Source organism: Phlebotomus papatasi, chromosome 1 (assembly GCF_024763615.1).
Source record: "Phlebotomus papatasi isolate M1 chromosome 1, Ppap_2.1, whole genome shotgun sequence".
Taxonomy (NCBI): domain Eukaryota; kingdom Metazoa; phylum Arthropoda; class Insecta; order Diptera; family Psychodidae; genus Phlebotomus; species Phlebotomus papatasi.
In genome coordinates this window covers 27,960,971-27,986,298 of record NC_077222.1, presented here as the reverse complement: position 1 = coordinate 27,986,298, position 25,328 = coordinate 27,960,971, and the positions used below count along the sequence as shown (strand labels likewise).

General features: G+C 36.3%; 2 protein-coding genes across 3 annotated transcripts in view; one reads left to right on the top strand and one right to left on the bottom strand.

Moving 5' to 3' along the window:
* Window positions 1-22,969, top strand: part of LOC129799548 (dorsal-ventral patterning protein tolloid) — a 48,463-nt gene extending 25,494 nt beyond the window's left edge. The window contains exons 2-10 of one of the 2 annotated variants that reach the window (XM_055843527.1): window positions 5,188-5,866; window positions 10,247-10,429; window positions 10,511-10,738; window positions 10,837-11,123; window positions 14,997-15,119; window positions 15,194-16,009; window positions 19,401-19,774; window positions 19,838-20,542; window positions 22,333-22,969. In XM_055843527.1, the coding sequence (XP_055699502.1) occupies window positions 5,188-5,866; window positions 10,247-10,429; window positions 10,511-10,738; window positions 10,837-11,123; window positions 14,997-15,119; window positions 15,194-16,009; window positions 19,401-19,774; window positions 19,838-20,542; window positions 22,333-22,692 (3,755 nt within the window). In that variant the 3' untranslated portion in view covers window positions 22,693-22,969. Of the gene's footprint in view, window positions 1-5,187; window positions 5,867-10,246; window positions 10,434-10,510; window positions 10,739-10,836; window positions 11,124-14,996; window positions 15,120-15,193; window positions 16,010-19,400; window positions 19,775-19,837; window positions 20,543-22,332 lie in introns of those variants that run through there. The other variant, XM_055843528.1, reaches the window with a different exon arrangement.
* On the bottom strand, window positions 22,790-24,746 carry LOC129799587 (glutamyl-tRNA(Gln) amidotransferase subunit C, mitochondrial). The gene is made up of 3 exons (XM_055843613.1): window positions 24,481-24,746; window positions 24,311-24,412; window positions 22,790-24,248 (listed from the first exon to the last, which is right to left on the bottom strand). The coding sequence occupies exons 1-3, from the start codon at window positions 24,702-24,704 to the stop codon at window positions 24,104-24,106; spliced, it is 471 nt and encodes a 156-aa protein (XP_055699588.1). The 5' UTR covers window positions 24,705-24,746; the 3' UTR covers window positions 22,790-24,103.
* Window positions 24,747-25,328: the final 582 nt, after the last annotated feature.

The window sequence follows — 25,328 nt, the reverse complement described above, 5'->3', positions numbered from 1 at the left end:
ACCATTTTTATATACCACTGAGTAAACTTAAAATAGTCCTGTTTCCTGTTTATAGCCGACGATTTATTGGAAAACAAAAACACAAAATATAAAGAAAATAATGTGATAACAATGAAGTAAATATAAATATTTCACTATGCAATATTTTTAAACTTTTTTCTTATGTTTGGGTCTTCATACTATGTTTTCTTTTGTTTGGTTCGAATGATTTACGATATTGATTTTAATTTGCAACTTTCAGCTCTTATTGTGCAGTTGATCTAGGCGAAACTGCTAAGCCTGTTTTTTTTGGTATATGGGTGCGTGACTATAGCTCCGATTTTACAGAGCCGATTTTGATCGTAAAGAATTAGTTGTACTTAAATGACCAATAATTCTCTTCTAGCATTTTTAATCAAAGATTCCTCATGCACTTAATAACATGTTTAAGATACTTTTTGCGCAACATTATGTCTATACACTTTACTCATCTGTCATATTTTTTTAACACCGATAATTTTGTCCACGAAAGAAACGACCACAAAGTATTATTGATACACGTTGACAATATTTTTCGAATATTTCTTTTAACTTTTATGTGTAACAAATGACCCGTTTGACACCAGAGGGAAATGGGGGCATCTTATGCCCTGTAATTATCCTGACCAAACCCTGAACGAGTCTCAGAGAAAAATTGCAAGACTTGACCACTGATGAAGGTTTGGAGACCGAGCCGAAAGCTCTGGAGATAGTTGATGTGTTTCCCTGAGTGATTGTCTCTTCCCGACGACTTCCGGATTCCCCTATTGTTGATTATAATTTAACGTCGGCTTATTCCCACAATATGTAGTAACCGTAATATATTAACGTATTTTTCTTTGTAATCTGGTACTATAAATATTTACTGAAATGTGATATGAGATGGAATTTGGCAGTTTTCAAAACGAGATAAAAGTCTTACAAAGTTTTGAATGAGAAGTGAAAATATTTATAAAAAATACAAATAGAAAGAATATTGTTTTTAAATTTACAAATTTATGTTTATTTATATTTATTATTATTATTATTTATTTATTATTTAACTCATTTAATATTATTTATTATTTATTTATTATTTATTATTATTATTTATGTCTATTTAATTTATGTTTATTTATATTTATTTATGTTTATTTTGTATACCACTTCCAACAAGTGTATCCCCCTTGGCTTGGCATAAAAATCCACGTTATCATCGACTTGGAAGAAGTAAATTTTCTCTAAAAGCCATGCAATGCAAAATATTAAAAATATTGACCTCAGACAGAGAGTGAAATTTGAAGAATTGATTTCGATCTATTTTTAGAATCATGAATGCAAAAAGACATCTTTCCCCATCCCTTTCACTCTTTCATAGTGTGAAGGATACAAAGCACAATTATTTCCCCACGTTGTGTTTTTTCTACCCCTTCGATCGTGCCAGATCGCCTCAGCGAGGCAACTAATCGTCCAGAACAGCGTTAGAGAAGGGAATGTACAGAATCACTAATACACTCAAAAATGTTCAAAATCCTCGCTAACAAAATTCACTTCCAATTCTCTTTCTGCCACTTTTGATATTCATTTTTCACGATGAGCTCCTCATTTATGCTTTAGGTAAATTTAAACTTATTTTTGCAGGCCAAGTCCACTTCTTTATCAATAAATTGAAAAACCCCAAATATTAAGTGACTCAAAGACACAAATAACATATTTGGACGCTCACAAGCGACAATTAATGTGAATCACATTAAAATTTTAATGTGCAAGTGTGATAACGCCGTTAATTATATATATTTTGAAGAAAATATGACGAAATAAGAACAATTAGTAGCAGGGACAAATAGCTTTCGCTTCTGTACATGGATATTTTCTTCTTGAAAGTTTAATTTCGATATTCTATTCCAAACAATTTGAACAGAAACAGAAACATGAATTTTGTAAAGCACCTCTCCTAAAGGCTGATAATGCTAATAAACGTATGCTATGCATTGATTATGCTAATCAATAATTGATTATCTCCTTTTTAAATAGATAAAACTTAACGTTTCAAGTTATAGTGTCAAAAGCCAGCGAGCACAATTAGGGTAAGTGTACCAAATACCGACCAGCTTGCAATTTCGGCCACATTTTTTGTACCTCGAATTTCCATGAATTTTTAGTTTTTGCATACTCTACAGATTATACAATGCAAAAAACAAAATTAAAAAAATGTCGCTTCGACGAAGAAAATGATCTGAAAAAGACATTGGAAGAATTCCGGAAGAGCAAGGGGAACTATGAGAGAGAAGGTGACCGGAATGGGCCACCAATCCGACCAATCCTATGTCTACATTTTTATTTATTTTAAAATGTATTCATAATTTAGAGAAAATAAATATGATAGATTGTCTGCAAGGTTCCAAACAATACTCCTTATAAAAAAGTAACAAAAAAATCAATTGTATTAAAAAATATAATATTTCAAACTTAACACTAAACCTACCGACCATTTTTGACCGTTTTTCGGTCCGCGATAACAAATCGCGGTAGGATAGAATACTCAACAAATTTGTCTTGGAAAAGAGCAAAAACTTAAAGTTTCAACACTGAAAAATATTCTACATGCATATTTTAGAAAATTCATAAAATTTGATAGTGACAGTGCACCGTTTAAATATGTGTTAATTTTAAACCGGTCAGTTTGACCGGGTTTTGGTATAGGTTTAGTGTTAAGACTTTGGCGCTTGCATCCAACTATGCCGAAATTTGGCACACTTACCCTAGCTGAAAAAATCTGCATTTTCAGCATATTTTTGCTGAGTTGATCAGTCGTGCGATTTTTTTCATTTTTGGATATATATTAAGCTGGCTATACATTAGACATAATTTATTGAAATATTTCTTTTCAATGTCAAATATTGACAAGGATTGCCTCCACATTGCAAAGATTTATTGACATAAAAGTTTCAATATTGAAAAAAATTGTCCAGTGTATAGGCAATTTTTACAATATTCGATTCAATATGGAGCATTTTTTTTTCAATATTTTATTTCATTATTTTGAATGGCTACAAACTAGGCCAAATCATTTCCATAAAAAATTTCAAAGTCACATTGAAATAAAATTTCAAAGAAATTCTAAATATCAAATTGATTTGATATTTCTTTCAATATTTTTTAATGATCAGGAATATTCGTCCTTCAGAACATCACAGAACTGCTGGATTTTCCTTGTTCATGAATGAAAACACATCCAAGATCAAAATCCAAGTCAAGACACATCTCTCCTGCTTCCTCCAGAAATCCCAGATTATTGGAATTTGGTTATATATTTTGTTCAATCTCCTCAAGAACCCAACTTGGTCAGCACTAATCAATAATCAGCTCCAGGAATCCTCTGACCACAGAATGTATCTGAAGTGCTTTGGGCATAATGAGCAAGAAAATCCCAGAAGATCTGGGATTTCCTGGAGAAAGCTCCAGAAATCCTCTGACCAACTTGGTTATTTTTGGGTGTTCTTGACAAAATACGGAAGAAATCCGAGAAGATATGTGAATCCCTGACTAGACTGGTGTTTTTAATATTGAAGTTTTAATATTGAAGTCAATTTGTGCAGTGTGTAGGCAATTATTGAAATATTGGTTTCAATATTCGCTTCAATATTGAAGTTACTTTTCAATGTCACTTTGAAATGCTATTATTTCAATAATTTTATCTAATGTGTAGACAGCTTTAGAGATTACTCAGGCGAACATTTCGTCCTAATACGAAAAAACCGTTGAATCATTCCTAATAACTGTTTTTCAAGGTCAAAGGTTAAAAAGTCCATATAGAGCGCATTTATCAAGCGAATGGGGTCATGTTTTGGCTCGTTGGAAATGTCTTGGAATTTCCAACAAAATGGAATCGGTTCCAATCGGTTTTGAACCGGTAATGAACCAATTCATAATAGATAACTAATTTTTATCTGAAAATCAATTCTATTACTTTTAAAACTATTTTGGGGGATCTTTTGAGTGATTTATGAATCAGTTGAAATCGGTTGGGAACCGGTAAACGGTAAATGATACGAAAGTACTTTAGCGGTATAGCATCTAAGTCACGAATTCGAGCATTTCGCAAAGTCTGGGACGTTTTGCCACCCCTTTTTTATAGTAGTTCTTTTCGAAAATTTTTATCTAAATAAGAATAAATAAAATAAAACAATTGCAATCTACGAAAACAATTTTCGTTTTGGTTTTTGAACTTTCTTGGATGAAGTAATCAGAGGATCCGTAACAAAAGTTACACCTGCGATTAGATTGTCTTAATTCGAGTGTTTTAATGTTTCATCTAATTTATTGACTGTTTTGTTTTCTTACAAAACAAATTTTGCGTTATTTGGCAATATAGGGTAAGTGAGCCAAATTTCGGCATAGTTGCATGCAAGCGTCAGTCTCAACTTTGAAATGTAATATTTTAAATACAAATTGATTTTTTTATTCTTTCTTTTGTAAGAGTGTTGCTTGGAACCTTGTAAAGAGTTTACCGTCTTTATTTACTCTAAAATCATTCTTAATACATTTTAAAATGAATAAAAATATAGACATAGCTTTGGTATCCTATTTCGGCCACCTTCATTCTCATAGTTCCTTGCCTTCCTTGCCCTTCGAGAATTGTTCCAATATCTTTTTCTCGTCATCTCATTTGTCGAAGCTACATTTTTTGTTATTCTTTTTCATTGTATAATCTCTAGAGTATGTAAAAACTAAAAATTCATGAAAATTCGAGGAACAAAAAAGGTGACCGAAATTGCAAGCTGGCCGAAATTTGGCACACTTACCCTATGCACTTTTTACGAATTGTAGGCTTTCAAATGACCTACTTTGCAACAATTACTCCAGCATAAATCCAATTTTTGCATTTCCTCCCACAATTCAAAAGGGATTTATTTGTGTTTTGGAATGGAAAAGCGTTTGTGGAGATTTCTGTTTACTTGGAATGGGGTAAAAGTGAAAATAGCATAGAGTGAAGATATGCCGGAAATTAAATGCGCAAATATGCGATATTCCCATGACCCACCATCAACCACAAATACTAGATATTACACAGAGAGCAAGAAATACAAAAAAAAGCTCAACACACAACATTATAAACACTTTTAAACTGACGACACTATGACCAAATGTCAGCTCCATGGTGATGATCTTTTGCATCTCGATTCACAGTGGGCAACTTGGGAGACATTGCGCTACCCAACATCAACTACGAGAGTGAATGGGAAGCACAGAGGCTCAACAAGTCCTTCCAGGAAGAACTCGAGAAGCTCAAGCAGGAAGTCTACCATGAGGGTTTGCAGGTGGAAGAGGAAGGTCTTACGGATATCATCAGGAAAAAGACTAAGCAACCCTTAGAGATAGTCACCGAATCACCAGCCACTGATCCCAAAACCAATGACGTCTTAGACCATCACATTCAAACAGTTAATGGACCAAAAATAAAGGAAAATCCCTTTGTTGCCCCCAATCTGGACAATCGTCCCGAAAACCAGGCTGAAATCAATGCTACCATTGTCCACTCCAACACCAACCACTCAAACCCCCTGGACATCTTCGGAACCCCCAGCCAGACAGAGGAGGAGGTGGTAAAGAAGATCGACGGTAATGTGACTCGGCACACAGAATACGATAAAATACAGTCCAACAGCAAGGACATTGTCAATCACTCGGGGGAGCACATTCAGCAAAGGAGGGTGACTGTTTCGCCAACCAATTCACCCGCCGTGAGGTCCACCCTCGCCAATCGTTTCAGCAATGCTGGCGGTAATGGTGGTCATTTGGACGATATTGAGACATTAACTGCAAACGGGGCAATTCGCAGGAGACACAGAAAACGCCGCCAGGGAAGGTATCAGCTTCTTCTGTTACCCATTTCTTTATAGAATAATTTTTCCTAACTGATACCGAGGTTGATGAGAAAGTTTTGTCGGTTTTCATAAGAAACTTTAATATTTGTACTGGAAATGTTAATACGAAAGCATCTTGGTATTGTAGCGAAAAAAAATGCGGAAATTAAATGATCAATAAACGATTTATATCTAAATCACCGCCGACTGGGTTATCAATTGTCGAATAGGTCGCACGCTCAAGAATGACAGTTTTCAACTGTTCGATAGTATTTTTGCTCGAATAAATTCAGTATCTAATGGTGTTAACAATTCTTTTCTATTTAGTGAATTTCAATTTCAACTCAGTGAATTTCATCTCAGTAATGCCTTTGACACACCTTTTAGATCACGAAAATTTCATAAAGTCAAAATTAAAATCGCTTTCTTTCTTAAAAACTTTACATAAGTCTATCCTACTCGTTCCCATTCTTCTTCTTCTTTTAAACATCACACAAAAGTAAATTTAGATCAGTACAATTTCGATACCGAAAGAGTAGGATACTTATGGCTCTGGCACACCTTTTAGATGAGGAAAATTTCATGAAGTCTAAATTCGAAACCCTTTCTTTCTCACATGTTTTGCATATGACTATCTCATTCTTTCGCATACCAAATTCGATTGAACTAAATTGAATTTGGAGTGATGTTTAAAAGAAGAAGGCTGCGAGAGAATGAGATAGACATATGCAAAACATGTGAGATAGAAAGGGAACCGAATTTCGACTTCATGAAATTTTCCTGATCTAAAAGGTGTGCCAGAGCCATTATGCAAATCTTTTGAGAAAGAGAGGGACGCGAATTTCGATTTCATGAAACAATAGTGAACTAAAAGGTGTTCCGGAGGCATAATAGCTCCGGCACACCTTTTAGATCTGGAAAATTTTGTGAAATCAAAATTCACATCCCTTTCTTTCTCAAATGTTTTCCACATGTATATCTCATCCTTTCGCACTCCAAATTCGCTTGAGCTAAATTTAATTTGTTATGATGTTTAAAAGAAGAAGAAGAGTGCGGAAGAGTGAGATAGACACATGCAATAGGTTTCAGAAAGAAATATCGAATTTCGATTGCATTAGATTTTCCTAATCTAAAAGGTGTCCCGCCGAAGCCATAAGTACATGGATGTCAATTTTATTCTGTCAAATTTTGTGACTCATAAATTCAATTAAGAACAGGCTGAATTTTTGTTTTCCTAAACGAAACACGTGAATTAGTCATTTAAGAACAGACATTTGTTTTAAAAAAATCCTTTTATCTTCACTATCTTACAATTTCTTGAGTTTGTTTTTATTTAGCAGTTGTCAAAGAGCTATTCATCGATTAGGGTTGCCATTCTTACGAAAAAAATCACTTTTTATTTTAATTTGAGTGAAAGAGAAACAAAGATATAAGATTTGAGCAATAAAGCAAAAAGCACATTTTGAATCGATTGAATTTTATTAAATTTAAAAGGAATGATAGCAGCATAAAAATACAAATAAAACCAAAACAGTCAAGAACTTTTTTAAAAAAATGTCAAAATTTAACGATTTTCTGCATTATTATTTATAGCGCAATCGGAAGGGGGAAATTAATACAGCAGAGACGTCTGTCACGCTCTAATACAAAAAGAAATTTAAAAAAAAATGCTTTAGAATTAAGCGCACTATTTTCGGACGACTCATTTTCAATATGTTTGTAATTAATTTGATCCATTGTAATATTACATTTTAATAGTTAGTCCAATGTCTCAAATTTTCTGAAAAGAATTTTCAGTCAAATCCATTTAAGAACATAAAATAAAACTGAATTGTCCGAAGCTTGAGTCGTCCGAAGGTGTATCTTCTGGCAACCCTAATCGATAAATTGTGCCTTGAACTATGAAATAAAAACGAGTTCAAAAATATGCGCCAGTAAAATGAGATTGTTCACTGACACTTTTCGTGTTTGATAAGTAAACTTTAAAGAGATTTTCAACTAAAAATAGAACTATACATTTTGACATCCAGAAATTAGCATTTATCTGGTAACAAATGAATTGAACTAAATTGAAATTGAAATTCACTAAATAGAAAACGAATGCGTGAGAACTGTATAAATTTTAGGGTGAAAGGAAATTTAAAATAGAATAAAATTATAATGCTGCAAATAAACCACACAGAGCTGTCAAATACAGAGCTGTCAAATACCAGGTGAAAGCTGTCAAATACCTGAAAAGTCAAAAAATCCCCCTTCTTCCATGAGTTTTTTCCTGTAATTCTCGGTCCGAATCAGCCGTACATCAAACAGCTCGCAATGTATTTCGACTTAATAAAATTAGATTTGTCGCTAAATATTATTTAGATTGCTGATTAAATTCTTTAAATTGTTAAATTTGCGTAGCTATCAACTTTTTCATATTGTGATGTAAGTTATCACTTAATCTAACTCGGGTCCCATTTCACAAAACCTTCAATAGGTCTTTGAAGCTTTTCATTACAAAATATGTTTTATTTTTCACTAAATCAATTTTCAATTTTCACATTCGGCAGCTTTATGTCTGGCTTTTTCTCAAACTCGAATTTAGCGTTTAGTTTATCATATGATATATTTGAAATTTTTTGCGATTGTTTCCTTAAATAGAAATGGATTCGACATAATTTTGCGTAGGAAATTTGATTGTGAATTTAGATTTTGATTTGCAGTACGAATGAAATGAACATTTCTGGTACGCAAATAATTTGATATATTTGAAATTTTTTGCGATTGTTTCCTTAAATCGAAATGGCTTCGACCTAATTTTGCATAGCAAATTTGATTGTGAATTTAGATTTTGATTTGCAGTACGAATGAAATGAACATTTCTGGTACGCAAATAATTTGATATATTTGATTTTTTTTGCGATTGTTTCCTTAAATCGAAATGGCTTCGACCTAATTTTGAATAGCAAATTTGATTGTGAATTTAGATTTTGATTTGCAGTATGAATAAAATTAACATTTCTGATACGCAAATTATTTGATATATTTGATTTTTTTGCGATTGTTTCTTAAATCGAAATGGCTTCGACCTAATTTTGCATAGCAAATTTGATTGTGAATTTAGATTTTGATTTGCAGTACGAATGAAATGAACATTTCTGGTACTCAAATAATTTGATATATTTGAAATTTTTTGCGATTGTTTCCTTAAATCGAAATGGCTTCGACCTAATTTTGCATAGCAAATTTGATTGCGAATTTAGATTTTGATTTGCAGTACGAATGAAATGAACATTTCTGGTACATAAATAATTTTATTAAACCAAACCAGTTTTTCGTACACAAGCGTAGGGAATTTGCTTCAATATTGATATAAAATACACATTACACATTTTTTCATGAAATCAAAATTCACATCTGTTGTTTCTCAAACGTTCTACATGTCTATCTCACTCTGTCGTAGTCTAAATTAAATTGAACTATTGAATTTACCGTGATGTTTAAAATAAGAAGAAGAAGAGTATGAAAGAGCAGGAAAGACGCATGCAAAACATGTAAGAAAGAATGGGAAGTGAATTTTGATTTCACAACATTTTCCTGATCTAAAAGTTGTGCTGGAACCATTAGCTTTGAGCTTCTATTTAGAAATTAATTTAATTTATTCAATTCCCCACAAAATTGATACTAACTCGATTTTCTTTATAGAATTCATATGGAAAGTAAGGGCTAGGCATCACATACATGATTAAGGGGGTGATTTAAATTCCCTTTATCCTTTTTGTATTGAATTTCATTCTAAATATTTTGACATTATGCAATAAATATGTGATAAATGGTGAGAAATTCGACAAAATTGTGCTGATGCAACTGTATTTTATTCAGCATCCAATATTTATGGATATTCTTGCAAAATAGCCTCAACTGGGCGAGCAGGAAATTCAGCGTTGAATTTGAAAATGGGAAAGAACAAAATCCTGTATAGATTGTACAAGAGAACAAACCACACGTAAAATATTCAATTTACATTGGCCAATCCGCAAAACATTGAACAATTTTGTTGGGATAGAGCCACAAATACGTATGTTTTAAATATAAATTTTGCCAAATTTCAATCAGGCCAATTCTGAGTTGTCATGTTTGTGGGATATTAAATGAATTTCAGTGGGAAATTGATTAATCAGCATTGACCAAATGGGGCTAATTTAGTTTGGAAATTGATGCAATGTATAGAGAGGGTTTGGAGATGAAAAAAAAACCGACAGATTTTTCTCATCAACCCCTCGAAGAGCTTTAAGGGAATGGTACGTGATAAATTCCCCAAGAGCTGAGTATGTCAATGTTCAAGAGAAGTAGCATAAAAAAGCCACTACCTACCATATCATCCCCCTTTTACCATGTAGGAAATTTCTTAGTGTCATTGACGATTATGAGGCGAGATTTACGAGACTGAAGAAGGAGTTGAATCGCCCTGTGATAACAGCTGAAGATTTCAGAAGAAATCACCACAAGGAGGAGGATGATTTGGAGCAGATTGGTGTCATGACCACAACGACACCCCTACCACCGGAAAAGAGCGACGATGGGTGGGTAAAGACAGTATTGGGTGGGATAAATTAGATCGAGAAAGGTCATCACGGCTCTCAAATATCCATCCACATTTTCAGGCTCAATCTCTACCAACATCATCGAATTACACGCGCAGCTACGGCCAAAAAGGAACGAATCTGGGACTATGGGGTCATCCCCTATGAAATTGATGGGAATTTCAGTGGGGCCCACAAAGCCCTCTTCAAACAAGCCATGAGACACTGGGAGAATTTCACTTGCATCAAATTTGTTGAGAGATCTTCCGAGCATCCCAACTTCATTGTATTCACTGAACGACCCTGTGGGTGAGTCCCTATCCCGACCCTTTCCCCTACTTTCCCCACAATACCCCTTGCTGTTAAAAAAAAAACATTGAAAATGATCCACCCTGGGCTCTTTGCAGTTGCTGTTCTTTCGTGGGGAGACGCGGAAATGGTGCTCAAGCCATCTCAATTGGCAAAAATTGTGACAAATTCGGAATAGTAGTTCACGAATTGGGGCACGTTGTTGGCTTCTGGCATGAACACACGCGACCCGATCGCGAGAATCATGTTGTGATTGAGAAGAGCAACATCATGACTGGGCAGGAGTACAATTTCAATAAACTGACTGAGGAGGACGTGAATTCGCTGGGACTGCCATATGACTATGACTCCATCATGCATTATGCCCGAAATACATTCTCAAAAAGTAACTAATCCAATCAATTATTACATCGTCGCTTATATCAGCAATTGTCCTATATTATTAAACTTAAAGGTTTTTTTTTTAATTCTCTTTATTTAATAAAAAGGTTCACTACGCCCCGCCTAAAAATAACTTTAGGCCACGCCTTCTTCGAACTATATGGCCAATCAAAATTCAGAGTTTTGTTCAATACGATCTTATTTTGACTTAATTATGATCTTAAGTTTGTCGGAAGAGCTATATCGGTTTGCACAAATGTAAGCCTTCTGAATGTCCTGCTATTTACGAGGAATGGCTGCCTTCAGCTCATCGACACTGTTACTTTTTAATCCTAACCTTGACCAACAAAATGCCTTTTTTGGAGAAGTCAAACGATTTTGCATCCAAAAATTGTGGAGGTCATTGTTTTCCCAAAATGAAGTGCGAAACACTTTTTTTTAGCCAAATATTGTTCGGAGCGTGATTTCTGCTATGTTGTCGAGTCTTGATCGAACTTCCATTAGTTCTTACTAAAATTTTTTGTTTGTCTACAACTCCAACACTCCTTCCAGGACAATTTCCAGAAACATATTCGCAATCGTTTTGACGGTATAGCCTAAAAACCTCAGTGGAAAGCGATAATTTGTCTTTCAAGGAAGTCCAGGCCTTCAAATAGGTGATCCTTGACTTCCGGTGGTCATTCAAACGTCTAAATTATCGTATGATCTTTCCTTCAGATATACACAGAAAAAAATATTTTGTAAAATTGTTCGTAAATGTTTGTGAATTCCTATGGAAGACTTACGAAATGCTCGTGAATCGTATAACCCACAAACAAGTTCGTAAAAGTTTGTACTTTTTTCACAAACATTGTTCGTAACATGATCAATTGAAAAACATTTTTTGTACTTTTACAAACATTTGTTCATAAATGTTAGTAAACACACAAAAAATATTCGTAAAATTTTGTCATTTGTTCGTAAATGTTCGTAAAATGTTCGACAGGAAAATAATGGAAATTTGGTTTTATAATGCCTTAGATAGGGAATTTTATAAAACAATAAAGAGTATAAAATGCTTCTTGGGCAAGAGATAACTCATTCCGATTTTTACTGACAAGAGTTTTCATTCTCGCGAAATGTTTCTCGGACTATTGGCAAGGATTTCTTAATACGAATTACCCCTAGTTCTTAGGTAACTAAGCGAATACTCTCGTTACTTTAAATTAATAATGTCCAATAAAGGATTATTGTGGCTCCTATCAAACAAACCAGGCCCGCGAAAAAATAACCATGCCCCCAATAAGACTTACATATAAAGCTGGCTATACACTAGACAAAATTTATTGCAATATTTCTTTTCAATATCCAATATTGACAAGGATTGCCTCAACATTGCAAAAATTTATTGACATAAAAGTTTCAATATTGAAAAAAATTGTCCAGTGTGTTGGCAATTATTTGCAATATTTGTTTCAATATGGAGCATTTTTTTTCTTCAATATTTTATTTAATTATTTTGAATGACTACACACTAGGCCAAATAATGTCAATAAAAGTTTTCAATGTAACATTGAAATAAAATTTCAAAGAAATTCTAAATATCAAATTGATTTGATATTTCTTTCAACATTTTTTAATGGTCAGGAATCTTCTCCATTATCAGAACATCACAGAACTGCTGGGATTTTCTTGTTCATGAATGAAAACACATCCAAGATTAAAATCCAAGTCAGGACACGTCTCTTTCTGTTTCCTCTAGAAAATCCCAGATTCTTGAAATTTCGCTGTACATTTTGTCAAATCTTCCCAAGAACCTAGCTCTGGAATTTTGTTGTGCACTTGGTCGAAAACACCCAAAATACTTAAGTTGGTTTGAAGATGTATCCAGCTTCTTCCAGGAAATCACAGATCTTCTGGGATTTTCTTCTGTATTTTATCAAGAACACCCAAGATACCCCAGTTGGTCAGAAAATTTCTCATGGTTTCTCCAGGAAATTACAGATCTTCTGGTATTTTCTTATATTTTTTGTAAATTACGTCCAGAATACTCTAATTTGGTCAGAAGATTTCCCTTGGTTCCGTAAATCCCAAAAGATCTATGATTTCCTGGAGAAACCAGGAAAAATCTTCTGACTAACTTGGGTATTTTTGGTGTTCTTGACAAAATACATAAGAAAATCCCAAAAGATCTCTGATTTCATGGAGAAACCGGGAAAAATCTTCTGACCAACTTGGGTATTTTTGGTGTTCTTGACAAAATACAGAGGAAAATCTCAAAAGATCTCTGATTTCCTGGAGGGAGCAGGAGAAATCTTCTGACCAACTTGGGTATTTTGGATGTTCTTGACAAAATACATAAGAAAATCCCAGAAAATCTGTGATTTCGTGGACGTACCAGGAGAAATCTTCTGACCAACTTGGGTATTTTTGGTGTTCTTGACAAAATAAGAAGAAAATTCCAAAAGATCTCTGATTTCTTGGAGGAAACAGAAGAAATCTTCTGACCAACTTGAGTATTTTGGGTGTTCTTGACAAAATACAGAAGAAAATCCCAAAAGATCTGTAATTTCTTGGACGAACCAGGAGAAATTTTCTGACCAAAATGAGTATTCCGGGCGCACTTGACAAAAGATACAATAAAATCCCAGAAGATCTGAGATTTTCTGGAGAAATTAGGGGAGAAGTCCTGACAAATATAGGTTTCTGGGAAGAATTGAGCAGGATATACAGCGGCATCTCTGGTTCTGTCTACGATGATATTCTGAGATATTTTCCTGTTCATAAGCATGGTAAATCCAAGAGTTTTTCGATGTTTGAAAGGAACTAAATCTCTAATTAGAATGGTATTTTAGTGAGTTGTAATATTGAAATTTTAAAATTGAAGTCAATTTGTTCAGTGTGTAGGCGAATATTGAAATATTGGTTTCAATATTCTCTTCAATATTTAAGTTTTATTTCAATGTCACTTTGAAATGTTATTATTTCAATAATTTGTCTAGTGTGTAGACAGCTTAAAAAGAGTATTAAACGCAAATGGTGGAAACCGCTCCCACGTATTCCTTAGGAGGTATTCCTAAGGAAACCGTATTCCTTTTTTAGGAGGTATCTCCGGTGTTCTCCAACAAAAAAAAATTGTCACCCTAATGCGGTCTTCAGACTAGAAGTTTAGTCCAGTTCCCGAAGGTCTCCAAATCTTAAATAGCGAGCAATTTTATTGCTTTTTTTAATAACTTAATACATCATTAATATGTAATAGTTGATCCAATTTTAAGTTAAATTTCTCCAAAAAATCGTGATTGATAAGAAATTAGGGCAGTTAATCCATAAGGCTAAGCCTTAGATGTGAAGCTCGTATAAGAGGAAGACACTTCTTTGGACTTTCCCAGAGGTTTCGGTCCCGCTATGGACTCGCTCCAAGAACTGAAAGGGTATTCACATATTCTTTTCACTTTTGAATTGTTTATATGACAGACTTCTAATAATCTTCATAAACACGGCATAAAAATATAAGTCCTCTGCGTGAAAACGTTGCACATATTTAAGAGGCGTGGCCTATTTTTTAAAATGACAACTTCTCTAAAAATGTTAAAAATAATTCAATACAATTGCCGATATAAGCATTGATTTATCTTTAATTTAACTCATTTTATTGCCAATTTCAAGTTCAGCAATGCTAGCAATGAGTAACTTATTCGAAATCCACGAATCTTCGACCCATGCGTCATACAACATACTGAATTTTAATTTGTAAGAATTCTTCAATGTTCTAAAGATTTTAAGATCTCTAATATGATCAAAATAAAATAGCATAGCTGATCTTCAAAAATAAAACAAGATGATAACTTCCAAAGTGTAAATGAGGAAAAAAAATATCTGTGATATAAATATCTTTTAGCCAATTACTTGGACACAATTCTTCCGATTGAGGAGAAGGGCCGAAAGATGCCGGAAATTGGACAACGTATTCGTCTATCGGAGGGTGACATAGCTCAGGCCAATTTACTCTATAAATGTGCAAGTGAGTGACAAATTTTCAATTGGCCCTGATTCAATAAGTGCCCCCAAATCATTGTGCCCTAATGTAATTTTCAGAGTGTGGTCGGACATTTCAAGAGAATGCGGGTGCATTTACATCACCCAGTTACTACAGCAAAATTCCACCCACGGAGCCAGAAAGATGTGAATGGCGTATCACTGCCACACATGGTGAAAAAATTGTACTCAACATCACTGATTTGGACATCTTCAAGTCCAACAACTGCCGAACAGATTATCTTGAGATTCGAGATGGTTATTGGCACAAATCACCGATCTTGGGACGCTTCTGTGGATCGGGCAAGGTTAATGAACTCTTCAAGTCCAATGGTAGCCGAATGCTGCTGACTTACATGACGACACATCGTCAGGCACGATATAAGGGCTTTGCAGCACACTATGAAGCTGTATGTGGAGGTGAACTGAACCTCCAATCGAGTGGACATCTGGAATCACCCAATTATCCCCTTGACTACTTATCGAATAAGGAATGCATCTGGAAGATTACAGTTCCCGAAGACTATCAAGTAGCTCTCAAGTTTCAATCTTTCGAAGTTGAAAATCACGATACCTGCATGTATGACTTTGTGGAAATTCGTGATGGCGATAGTGCTGATTCTAAACTTATTGGGGTCTTCTGTGGATACAAAGTACCCCCAGATATCAGGGCAAGTGGAAACAAACTGTTCGTCAAGTTCGTTTCTGATGGTTCCGTCCAGAAAGCGGGATTTTCCGCTACGTATATGAAAGAAATCGACGAATGCGAAGTTTTGGAACATGGATGCCAGCATGAGTGCATAAACACTTTGGGAGGATACGAATGCAGTTGCCATATTGGATATGAGCTACGTAGCGATCGGAAAATGTGTGAAAGTAAGTTCAAAATGTAGTTGATATAGATCCTCGATATCCCTAAAAAAAATCTAACCCAAAAGGAAAAATAGATATAAGTGTACCAGGTTTGATTTATACTGACTGGTTACTGATCAAAAGCCGATCAGTACGATAATTCGACGAAAAAACCGATAATGAGTGTAATCAGTTATCAGGTCTATTGATTAGAACAATCTGATGACCAAAAACATTGATCTGCACGATCAACTAATTAGTATTGTTGATCTGTGCGATCAGCTGATTGGATCTCTTGATTGGAGTAAACTGCCGATCAAAGGTTTTGTTCGGTGCAATCACCCAATCTAACTAGTCCAGTCTGTTGATAATAGCAATCAGCACGGTCAACGAATCAAGATAAATAGCTGTTGGGAGTCCTTTGATTGGAGTAGCCCATCATGAGTTCTAATTAATAGGATCAAATGATCACAAGTTTGCATGATCGCAGCAATCGGGCGATCTAAGAACTAACCATTTAATCGGTACGATCACTCGTTCTATACCGTTGATCGGCCCACTCATCAGATTGGATCTATTGATTGCAAAAGTCGAACAAACAACGTCCTTGCATGATACAATGCACCAATCAAAACAAACCAGTATATCCATTATTCAGCACGATCAACCAATCAAGGTCTCTATAGTCGCACCAATTAGTTGTTTGGATCCTTTGATTGAAGTAATCAGACGATCAAGAGTTGTAATCAAAAGGATCAGTCGATCACGAGTCTTGATTGCAGCAATCGAATAGACAAAGATCTAACTTTTTAATCAGTACGATCACTTGTGCTCGACTACAGGATGGCAAACAAAACTTTCTGGCAAACAGTCCGAAGACTCCGAGGAAAGAAGAGCAATTCCATCCAAGGAGTAACATCCAAGGAAGGAACTCTTTTGACCAAAGAGGAAGAGGTCTTAAGTCGCTGGAAAGAGTACTTCTCAGAATTGCTCAATCCTCAACAAGGCACTGATGATGACGTACCCACAAGTAAAGGCAGGGAAGAAAGTAGTCCTTCAGAGAGTGAAGTCCTGTGTGCAATTAGTAAATTGAAGGATGGAATAGCTGCAGGAATTGACGAAATACGTCCCGAAATGCTGAAACTTATGGGTATAGCGGGGGTCAGTTGACTCACGCGTGTCTTTAAGGTGGCTTGGAAAAGTGGGAGAGCACCAAAGGACTGGCAAGTTGGGGTTATTGTACCCATTTTCAAGAAGGGAAACACGAAAGATTGCTCCAATTATAGGGGAATTTCCCTTCTGAGTTTGCCTGGCAAACTGTATGTCAAAATCCTTGAGAGAAGATGCCGAGAAATAGTCGAACCCAGACTGGGTGATGAACAATGCGGTTTCAGGCCTGGTAGAAGCACCGCGGATCAGCTTTTTACCCTGAGGATGATTTTCAAAGGGCTTGAGAGTATGCAGTTCCACTCTATGCTTGTTTCATAGATTTGGAAAAAGCATATGACCGAGTACCGAGAGAACAACTTTGGGATGCACTGCACGAATACGGACTGGATGAAGAATTGGTAGGAGCCATTCAGTCATTGTACAGAGACTGTAGTAGCTGTATTCGTGTAAACGGATCCAAGTCGGAAGGTTTTCAGGTGGGTGTTGGACTGCGCCAGGGATGTGTTCTATCACCATTGTTGTTCATAATATACATGGTCAAAATTATGAAACGCAGTCGGGGGCAGAATGCGATTCGTATTGGGGATTTCAGGGTGAGCCATCTTCTCTTCGTAGATGATTTGGTTCTTTTTGGATCTTCCGAAGAAAAGCTTCAGCGCACACTTGACCGATTTGTAAATGTTTGTGCCGAAACAGGTATGAAGATGAACGACAAAAAGTCGGAGGTAATGGTGATTTCTCGACAGCCTGTGAAATGCACCATACATGTTGATGGAAAAGCATTGACACGGGTGGAGAAGTTCAAGTATCTCGGGGTGGTATTCACGGGTGATAATAGGATGGAGACAGAACTCTCGTCGCAAATCTGTCAGGCTTTATGAGGGAGCTTGGCAGAAGCGTGCTGAGGAAGGTCGATCGGCTAAATTATCGGTTTTCAAAGCTGTATTCATTCCTATTCTCAGCTATGGTCATGAGAATTGGGTAATGACCGAAAGTATAAGATCGCGAATACAAGCTGCCGAGATGAGGTACCTTCGGGCAGTTAAGGGAATCACTCGTCGAGATCGAGTGAGGAATGTAGCCGTTCGTGAGGAACTAAGAGTCGAGGAGCTCCTTCTTCGGGTCGAGAGATCACAACTTCGATGGTATGGACATGTTCAACGCATGAATGAAGAAAGATTCCCCAGAAAAGCTAAGCAAGCCATTGTGAGGAGACCTCGACCTCGAGGCAGGCCTAGGACAAGGTGGCTGAATAAAATTCAGAATCTTGCCTTGGAACGCCTTGGGATCGAACCCGAACATCTTCCTGAAATGACGGAGGATCGACAAGCGTGGGCTGCTAGTTTGGATGTCATAGGCCCGCGACCCCAATAGCGGTTGAAAATGAATGAATGAATGAACGATCAGACGATCACATGTTTACTAGATCGCAGCAACCGGACGATCTGGAATCTAGTCATTTAATCGGTACGATCACTCTTTCGAAACCGTTGATCGGACCGCTCAGCTGATTGGATCTATTGATTGGAAAAGTCGAACAAACAAGGTCTTCGCTTGATACAATGAACCAATCAAAACAAACCAGTAGTATATACATTGATCAGCACGATCAACCAATCAATGTGTCTATGATCGTACCAATTAGCTGTTCGGATTCTTTGATTGAAGTAATCAGACGATCAAGAGTCGTAATCAACATGATTAGTCGATCACGAGTCTTGATTGCAGCTATCGAAATGGCAAAGATCTAACTTTTTAATCGGTACGGTCACTTGTTCCAGACCGTGGATCGAATCAATCAGCTGATTAGATCTATTAATTGGAAAGGTCGTACAATCAAGGGGCTTGAATGATATAATCAACAAAATCAACCAATCAAAACCAATTAGAATATTGTTTAGCATTGTTTAGCACGATTAACCAAACAAGGTCTCTAATCGGTACAATTAGCCGTTCGGATCCTTTTATTGAAGTAATCGGACGATCAAGAGTTGAAATCAGTATTTTTGATCGATGCAATCACTCAAACGAACAAGTCTTACTGATTGAAGGAATCGGACAAACAAGGTGCATTATCCGGTATGCTGTGTAGAGCAATCTTACAACCAATGCTTGATTGGATCCAAGGTTCTTGATCGACACAATTCACGATCCACTATTTTCGAAAAGTTACAAGTCTTGCCAACCGTAATTCTGGACGTCCTAAATCTATACTAATTTGAAGATATTCCTTCAAAAATTTCAGATGCGTGCGGAGGAATCATAGATTCTCCCAACGGGACAATAACATCGCCATCCTTCCCAGACGTCTACCCCCTATCGAAAGATTGCGTTTGGGAGATTATAGCACCGCCTCAATACAGAATAACCCTCAATTTCACTCATTTTGACCTCGAAGGCAACAATTTCTTCCAGATGGAATGCGAATATGACTCCCTAATAGTCTACTCAAAGATGTCTGAAGACAATCTCAAACGACACGGAACTTATTGTGGTGGACGTCTACCACCTATGATCACCTCAGAGACCAATGCAATAAGGATAGAATTTTCTTCAGATAACACAGTTCAGAAGGGCGGATTTGCTGCAGTTTTCTTCACTGATATCGACGAATGTGAAGTAAGAAAATTTAAACTGAATTATTCCCCAATTCTAATTAATAAACAACAAAAACTTTCAAAGGTCAACAATGGAGGATGCCAGCATGAATGCAAAAACACCATAGGATCCTACATCTGTTCCTGCCACAACGGTTTCACACTTCATGACAACGGACACGACTGCAAGGAGGGAGGATGTAAACACGAGATTACCTCACCAAGTGGCCAAATTTTCAGTCCAAACTACCCAGATTACTATCCGGCAAAGAAAGATTGTGTTTGGCACTTTACAACAACTCCAGGCCATCGAATTCGCCTAATCTTCAGTAACTTCGAAGTGGAACCACATCAAGAGTGCGCTTACGATCACATTGCCATCTATGACGGAGATAATCCAGATTCTAGTACTTTAGGACGCTTCTGTGGTTCCAAAACTCCCCATCCCATTTCTTCCACATCCAATGAACTCCTGCTACTCTTCAAGTCGGACTCCAGTGTTCAACGCAAGGGATTCGTAGCGAGGCACTCTACGGCCTGCGGAGGTCATCTTCAAGCCACTAACAAAGTCAAACACTTCTACAGTCATTCTAGATTTGGAGACAACGATTACGACAACAGGGCCGATTGTGACTGGACTATCGAAGCAGAACCCGGAAAAAATGTTCAACTAACCTTCCTAACATTCGAACTAGAGAACGAAGAAGCATGCTCTTACGATTTTGTTGAAGTCTACGGAGGAATGGACGACACAAGTGGACCTCTCTATGGAACCTATTGTGGAAATTTGGTAAGTATTTGTTCTGGGGTAAAATTAACATTTACCGTGACGTTATTTGTAGAAATTTATGTGTAAAATTGACACTTCGATGGGTAATTTTGACAATTTCCGTTAATATATATATTTTTTATAAACGTATTACTGATATGATTCAAAAGTTAAGATCAAAAATATGTTTTCAAAAAAGATTTATTTATTTGCGAAAGAGGTGGTAAAGCGTTCTAGCTTTGCGGAGTATTCGAATTTACGAGAAAGAGCTATCAGTATATTATCTTTTCGTATGCTTTTTGAGTAGATACAGTAGACTCTCTCTCAATTGGGCAATTGAGGCAAAATGTCATCCGGTTTATCGATAGATTTAAGCGTCAAAACCTTTGTAAATTCCACAAAAAGTGCTCAATTATAAAGAATCACGATAAAATAGGAACAACTACAGCGAATTAGCTTCATAATTAAACGTGAAAATTGTCAACAAAATTTTTCGCCCGATTGAAAAAGAGTCGATTGAGTGAGAGTCTACTGTACCGCTTTACTACCGATTAAATTTATTCATAAATTAAGAAAAAAAACCATTTCGAAATAAGAAATTATTTTAAAAAAGTAGGTTTTAGAATATTTTAAAATGAGTAACAAGCATATGAAGAACAAATAAAAAAGTAAATCCAAGAAAGGTAAATCATTTGCGGATATATTACTTCCGATTAAATCCGATGCAGTCGGGTTGGAAATTTAAAGATCTTTCAAAAACGTCCAAATTTAAGCAAATCGGTTGAAAAAAAGCTCTCCAAAATAGTCAAACTTTGACCTTCCACAAATCGATATCGAAATGTTTTTCGAGTGTCTAAGAACGAAATATTCGCCTTGACTACCTTCAAAACAAATTCAAAAATTAAAAAAAAATCTAGGAGCCGTTTTCGAAATAAACAAATCAAGGAAGAAAGACTGTCCTACATAATGTTGACTTATGGGGGGGGGGTCGTCGAATAGCGGAAGTTGATATCTCTTACAGTTTGGCTTCACACTATGTCACAAAATAAAAAAAATATGAAAAATGTTTCAGAAAAATACATCAATAATTACGGGTACTTTACCGATTCATCAACAATTATGTCCGATGGAGCCGGGTAAAAAATTTTATGACCTTTCAAAAATATCTAAATTCAAACAAAAAGGTTCAGAATTAAGCCCCCCAAAGTGGTTGAACTTTGACTTTCGAAAATTCGATTTCGAAATTTTTTCAGCCATAGATGTCTATGAATGAAATATGGTCCTTGACTTTTCATAGGGAAAACACAATTACTTTTATTAAAAAAAAAAGTAAATTTTCATGCAAAAAAAATATGTTTCATATTAGAAAAGAAAATTTTCACATCACAAAATATTTCTTTTACGAAAAAATAATCTTGTAATTTCCACATAGAAAATTGCAATTATAATGGAAAATACAGTGCTGATGCACAGTTACGACAATAGCAGATTCAAGCGACGAAATTCTGAAGAAAACCCAATTCCTTGCTAAATTTCACAACAAAAAAGGAAAGGTATCGGAAATAGGAAGATCACAATAAGAATTAATCTCTTTTCTACTTGAAAATAGTTTTTTAACGACTTTTATGGGGGTCGCCGAAAACCTAAAATTAAAATCTCAAACGGAGGTTTTCTTCTGCAGTATATAATTTGAATAATTGTGCTAGAAATCCTGAAAGACTGAATGGGGTAATATCGTACGGTTCAGCTTTTTTCTCTATTTTTTCGTTTTCTTTTAATATTAAATGGATATAATTCTTTTCTATGTCTAGAATCCTCCGGACATTATATCAATGAATGAAGCTCTCTTGGTGCGCTTCCGGACGGATGACAACATTGTGTTCAAGGGATTCTCTGCCTCGTACGTGGCAGTGATGCCCTACGACGACAACGAGGAAGAAATGAGCTCAGACAGCTCAGAGATGATGACCCCATTCCCCGGATCCCTCAAGAGCATCTACAAAACCACGCTGCTGGAGAGCGATGGCGACAATGAAGACGAAGATGAAGACTTAAGCATCACCACAATCAAATACAACATCTCATCATCAACTCTCAATCGTTTCTCTGCATCGCAGGAGCGAAATCGCGTCCCCAATGCCATATCGGCGTCCTCAGAGACGCTTGAGTAAAATTTCACCATTTTAGGCCCTTTCAGCCACTTACGTCGTGTTTAAATTAAATTAACAAAAAATAAAAGTTTAAAAAAAAACATAAAATAAAATGATAGACGTTCATTTTGGATAGTTTAATGGGAAAATTTGCACAATTTTTTCGTGCAACTATTTAAGTGACTAAAAATGCGTAATCATTACCAGAAATCAATTAACTTTAAAAAAAACCATCTTAACTTAAATGTGACTTGATCTTTGTAGTCTGGACAATAAATCCGTGAGAGAGATATCAAAAGGAGGAATAAATTTTGAGGAGGTACCTGGGGACGTCTGTGAGATGGATTGTCTCTGAGAGGGTTGTATCTCGACTGCGAAGCTTCAGTAAGCCACTGCGGAGGCTCTCGTCGTTGAGGATGACACTGTAGGGTACTCCAAGTTGATCCATGCGAGAAATCTCCCGGAAAAATTCGTCCTGGCTGATTGTGGAACATTTGGGCAGGTTTAGGGTAGAAATTCCGACTTTTCTCGTGCCTATGGTCACCAATCGGGCGAGATCTTGCAGATCTGGGAGGTTTCCCTGGTCTGCTGGGCAGCAGAATACCGCTAACTGATGAGGAGCGATTTTCCGATGAAGCAGGAGACTTTCTGTCTCATCTGACGAGTCTATTGCATCAATCAACACTCCCAGGGCTGCAATGTCCAGACAAATCCCTGTCTTCACAATAGATGGGACAATTTTCCTCCCACGATTGTCATTTAGCTCAAGATTAGCTCCAGGATGGAGAGATATCAATTCTATCGTCTCCAAGTCCATTGAAGAATCTTTCAGGGAAGATTTAATAGAGATTCTCTGAACTTTTCCTTCAGGATATTCACTTGTTTTTGATTCTGAAACCTTAAATCTCCCTGGATTGGATGAATACCTCATCCACCAGATTTTCCTCTGTCTCTGGATCCTGTAGAACTGCTCCGTCGCAGTGGCAGGAGAAATAAAGTACCAGCAAGTCAAATGCTGAACATTCTTCAAGCTAAACCCTACTGACTCATCCTCAGCTTTTGTCTCAAACAAAGGATACCTCAGGCACTCTGAGATCCCAACAGGAATTTCCGCTTGATAATTTTCAACCAAGTTCCGGAACTTTTCAGCGAAAGATTTTGTCTCGAGGAACTTCAATGGATTTTCCTCAGGGACTTTTTGATCATCTCCCACTTCCAGACCATCTCGATGGTATATATTGACTACAGGATCAGAATTAATCCATTCCCGCTTCAAATTGTCCAGCAATTTCATTCCCAGCGGAAGGAGACTGAGCTCCTTAATTTCCCTTTCACTTTTCAACTTTACTTTTGCATACTCAATTTTTCCCAATATTTCCACAATTTTCTTAATATTTCTAACTACTCCACTTACACGAGACATCCTTGGAGACTACTTCAAAGACTTTTTATCCTGCTCCAGAGGGATGTTCCCAGGAGGAGCTACAAAGTATTCCTCTTCAGTCACTGAGGCGTTTTTCAGCACTTCCTCACGAATATTGCCATCCGTGACCTTATCCTCCCGCAGTTCGAGATCACTGAAAAATTAATAAATATCTCTTAGTTCACAAAAATACCCAGGGATAGAGAAATTCCTTACCAATCCTCGAGAACTGTGTACAGAGGCTCGACGCCTTCAGTGTTGATATCGAGGATTTTATCAGCAAAAGTTATGGAATCTTCCACAATTTTAAGGGCTTCCCTGCAAGGAGACAAAGCAAACTGTTTGATAAGACAAATAATTGAATCATGAGTTTTCAGGGAACTCACTTGCTGTCGATGTTCACGAGGGATAGTCTCTCCAGAAGGTGAATTGTGTCCTCATCGATGGAGATTTTTGGTACGGTTTTCCCACTTTCAGGGATTTCTATTGGTGTTGAGGGCACTTTCGACAGAAGGTCAGGAATCCTCTTATCACTTGACTTTACAGAATATCTCCTGACAAGGCTCCAAATACGAGAAATTTGCCCTCGACTTCGGAGCATTTTTCCCATCCAAGCTGTCACCGGGAAGCGAAATTGAGGTTATGTGCGATTACCCGACTGACATGCCCAAGTGCATTAAATCGGTAGTCCCGTAAGGAATATTCTTGAACAGAATGTATTCACAAAAATCGAGTGCATATAAATTTTTATAAACAAATAGCTCAATTGACGGTCAATTCGGACAATTCAGCTGATTACTGATTACAAATTTACAATTCTAATTCCATTTCAGGCATCTCAACTGACTACTGATTTACAGTAGAGTCTCTCAAATCTGAATCTCTCAAATTCGAACGACGTTTGGATTCAAAATGTCAATTGTGAGGTTATGTTAAAAAAATCGTATTCAGGATTAATGAAAATCATATTTATGTGCTTCTTCCTGAATGTTTACATACATTATGATCGTATAAAATGAAAAGGAAGTATGTTTACGACCAAAACTTGCCAGAAAGCATGGCTATTTGATTCAGAGTACAATTTAATCTCACATAAATTTCGTTAGTTTTGAAAAAATCGTTCGAATTTGGGAGGTGAGAAATGTCAAAAATACCCCCCGAGCGTTCGAATTTAGAAGACTCTACTGTAGTTGATTAACCCATTCAGTCAACTAGCAGAGCGATTCAACTTTAT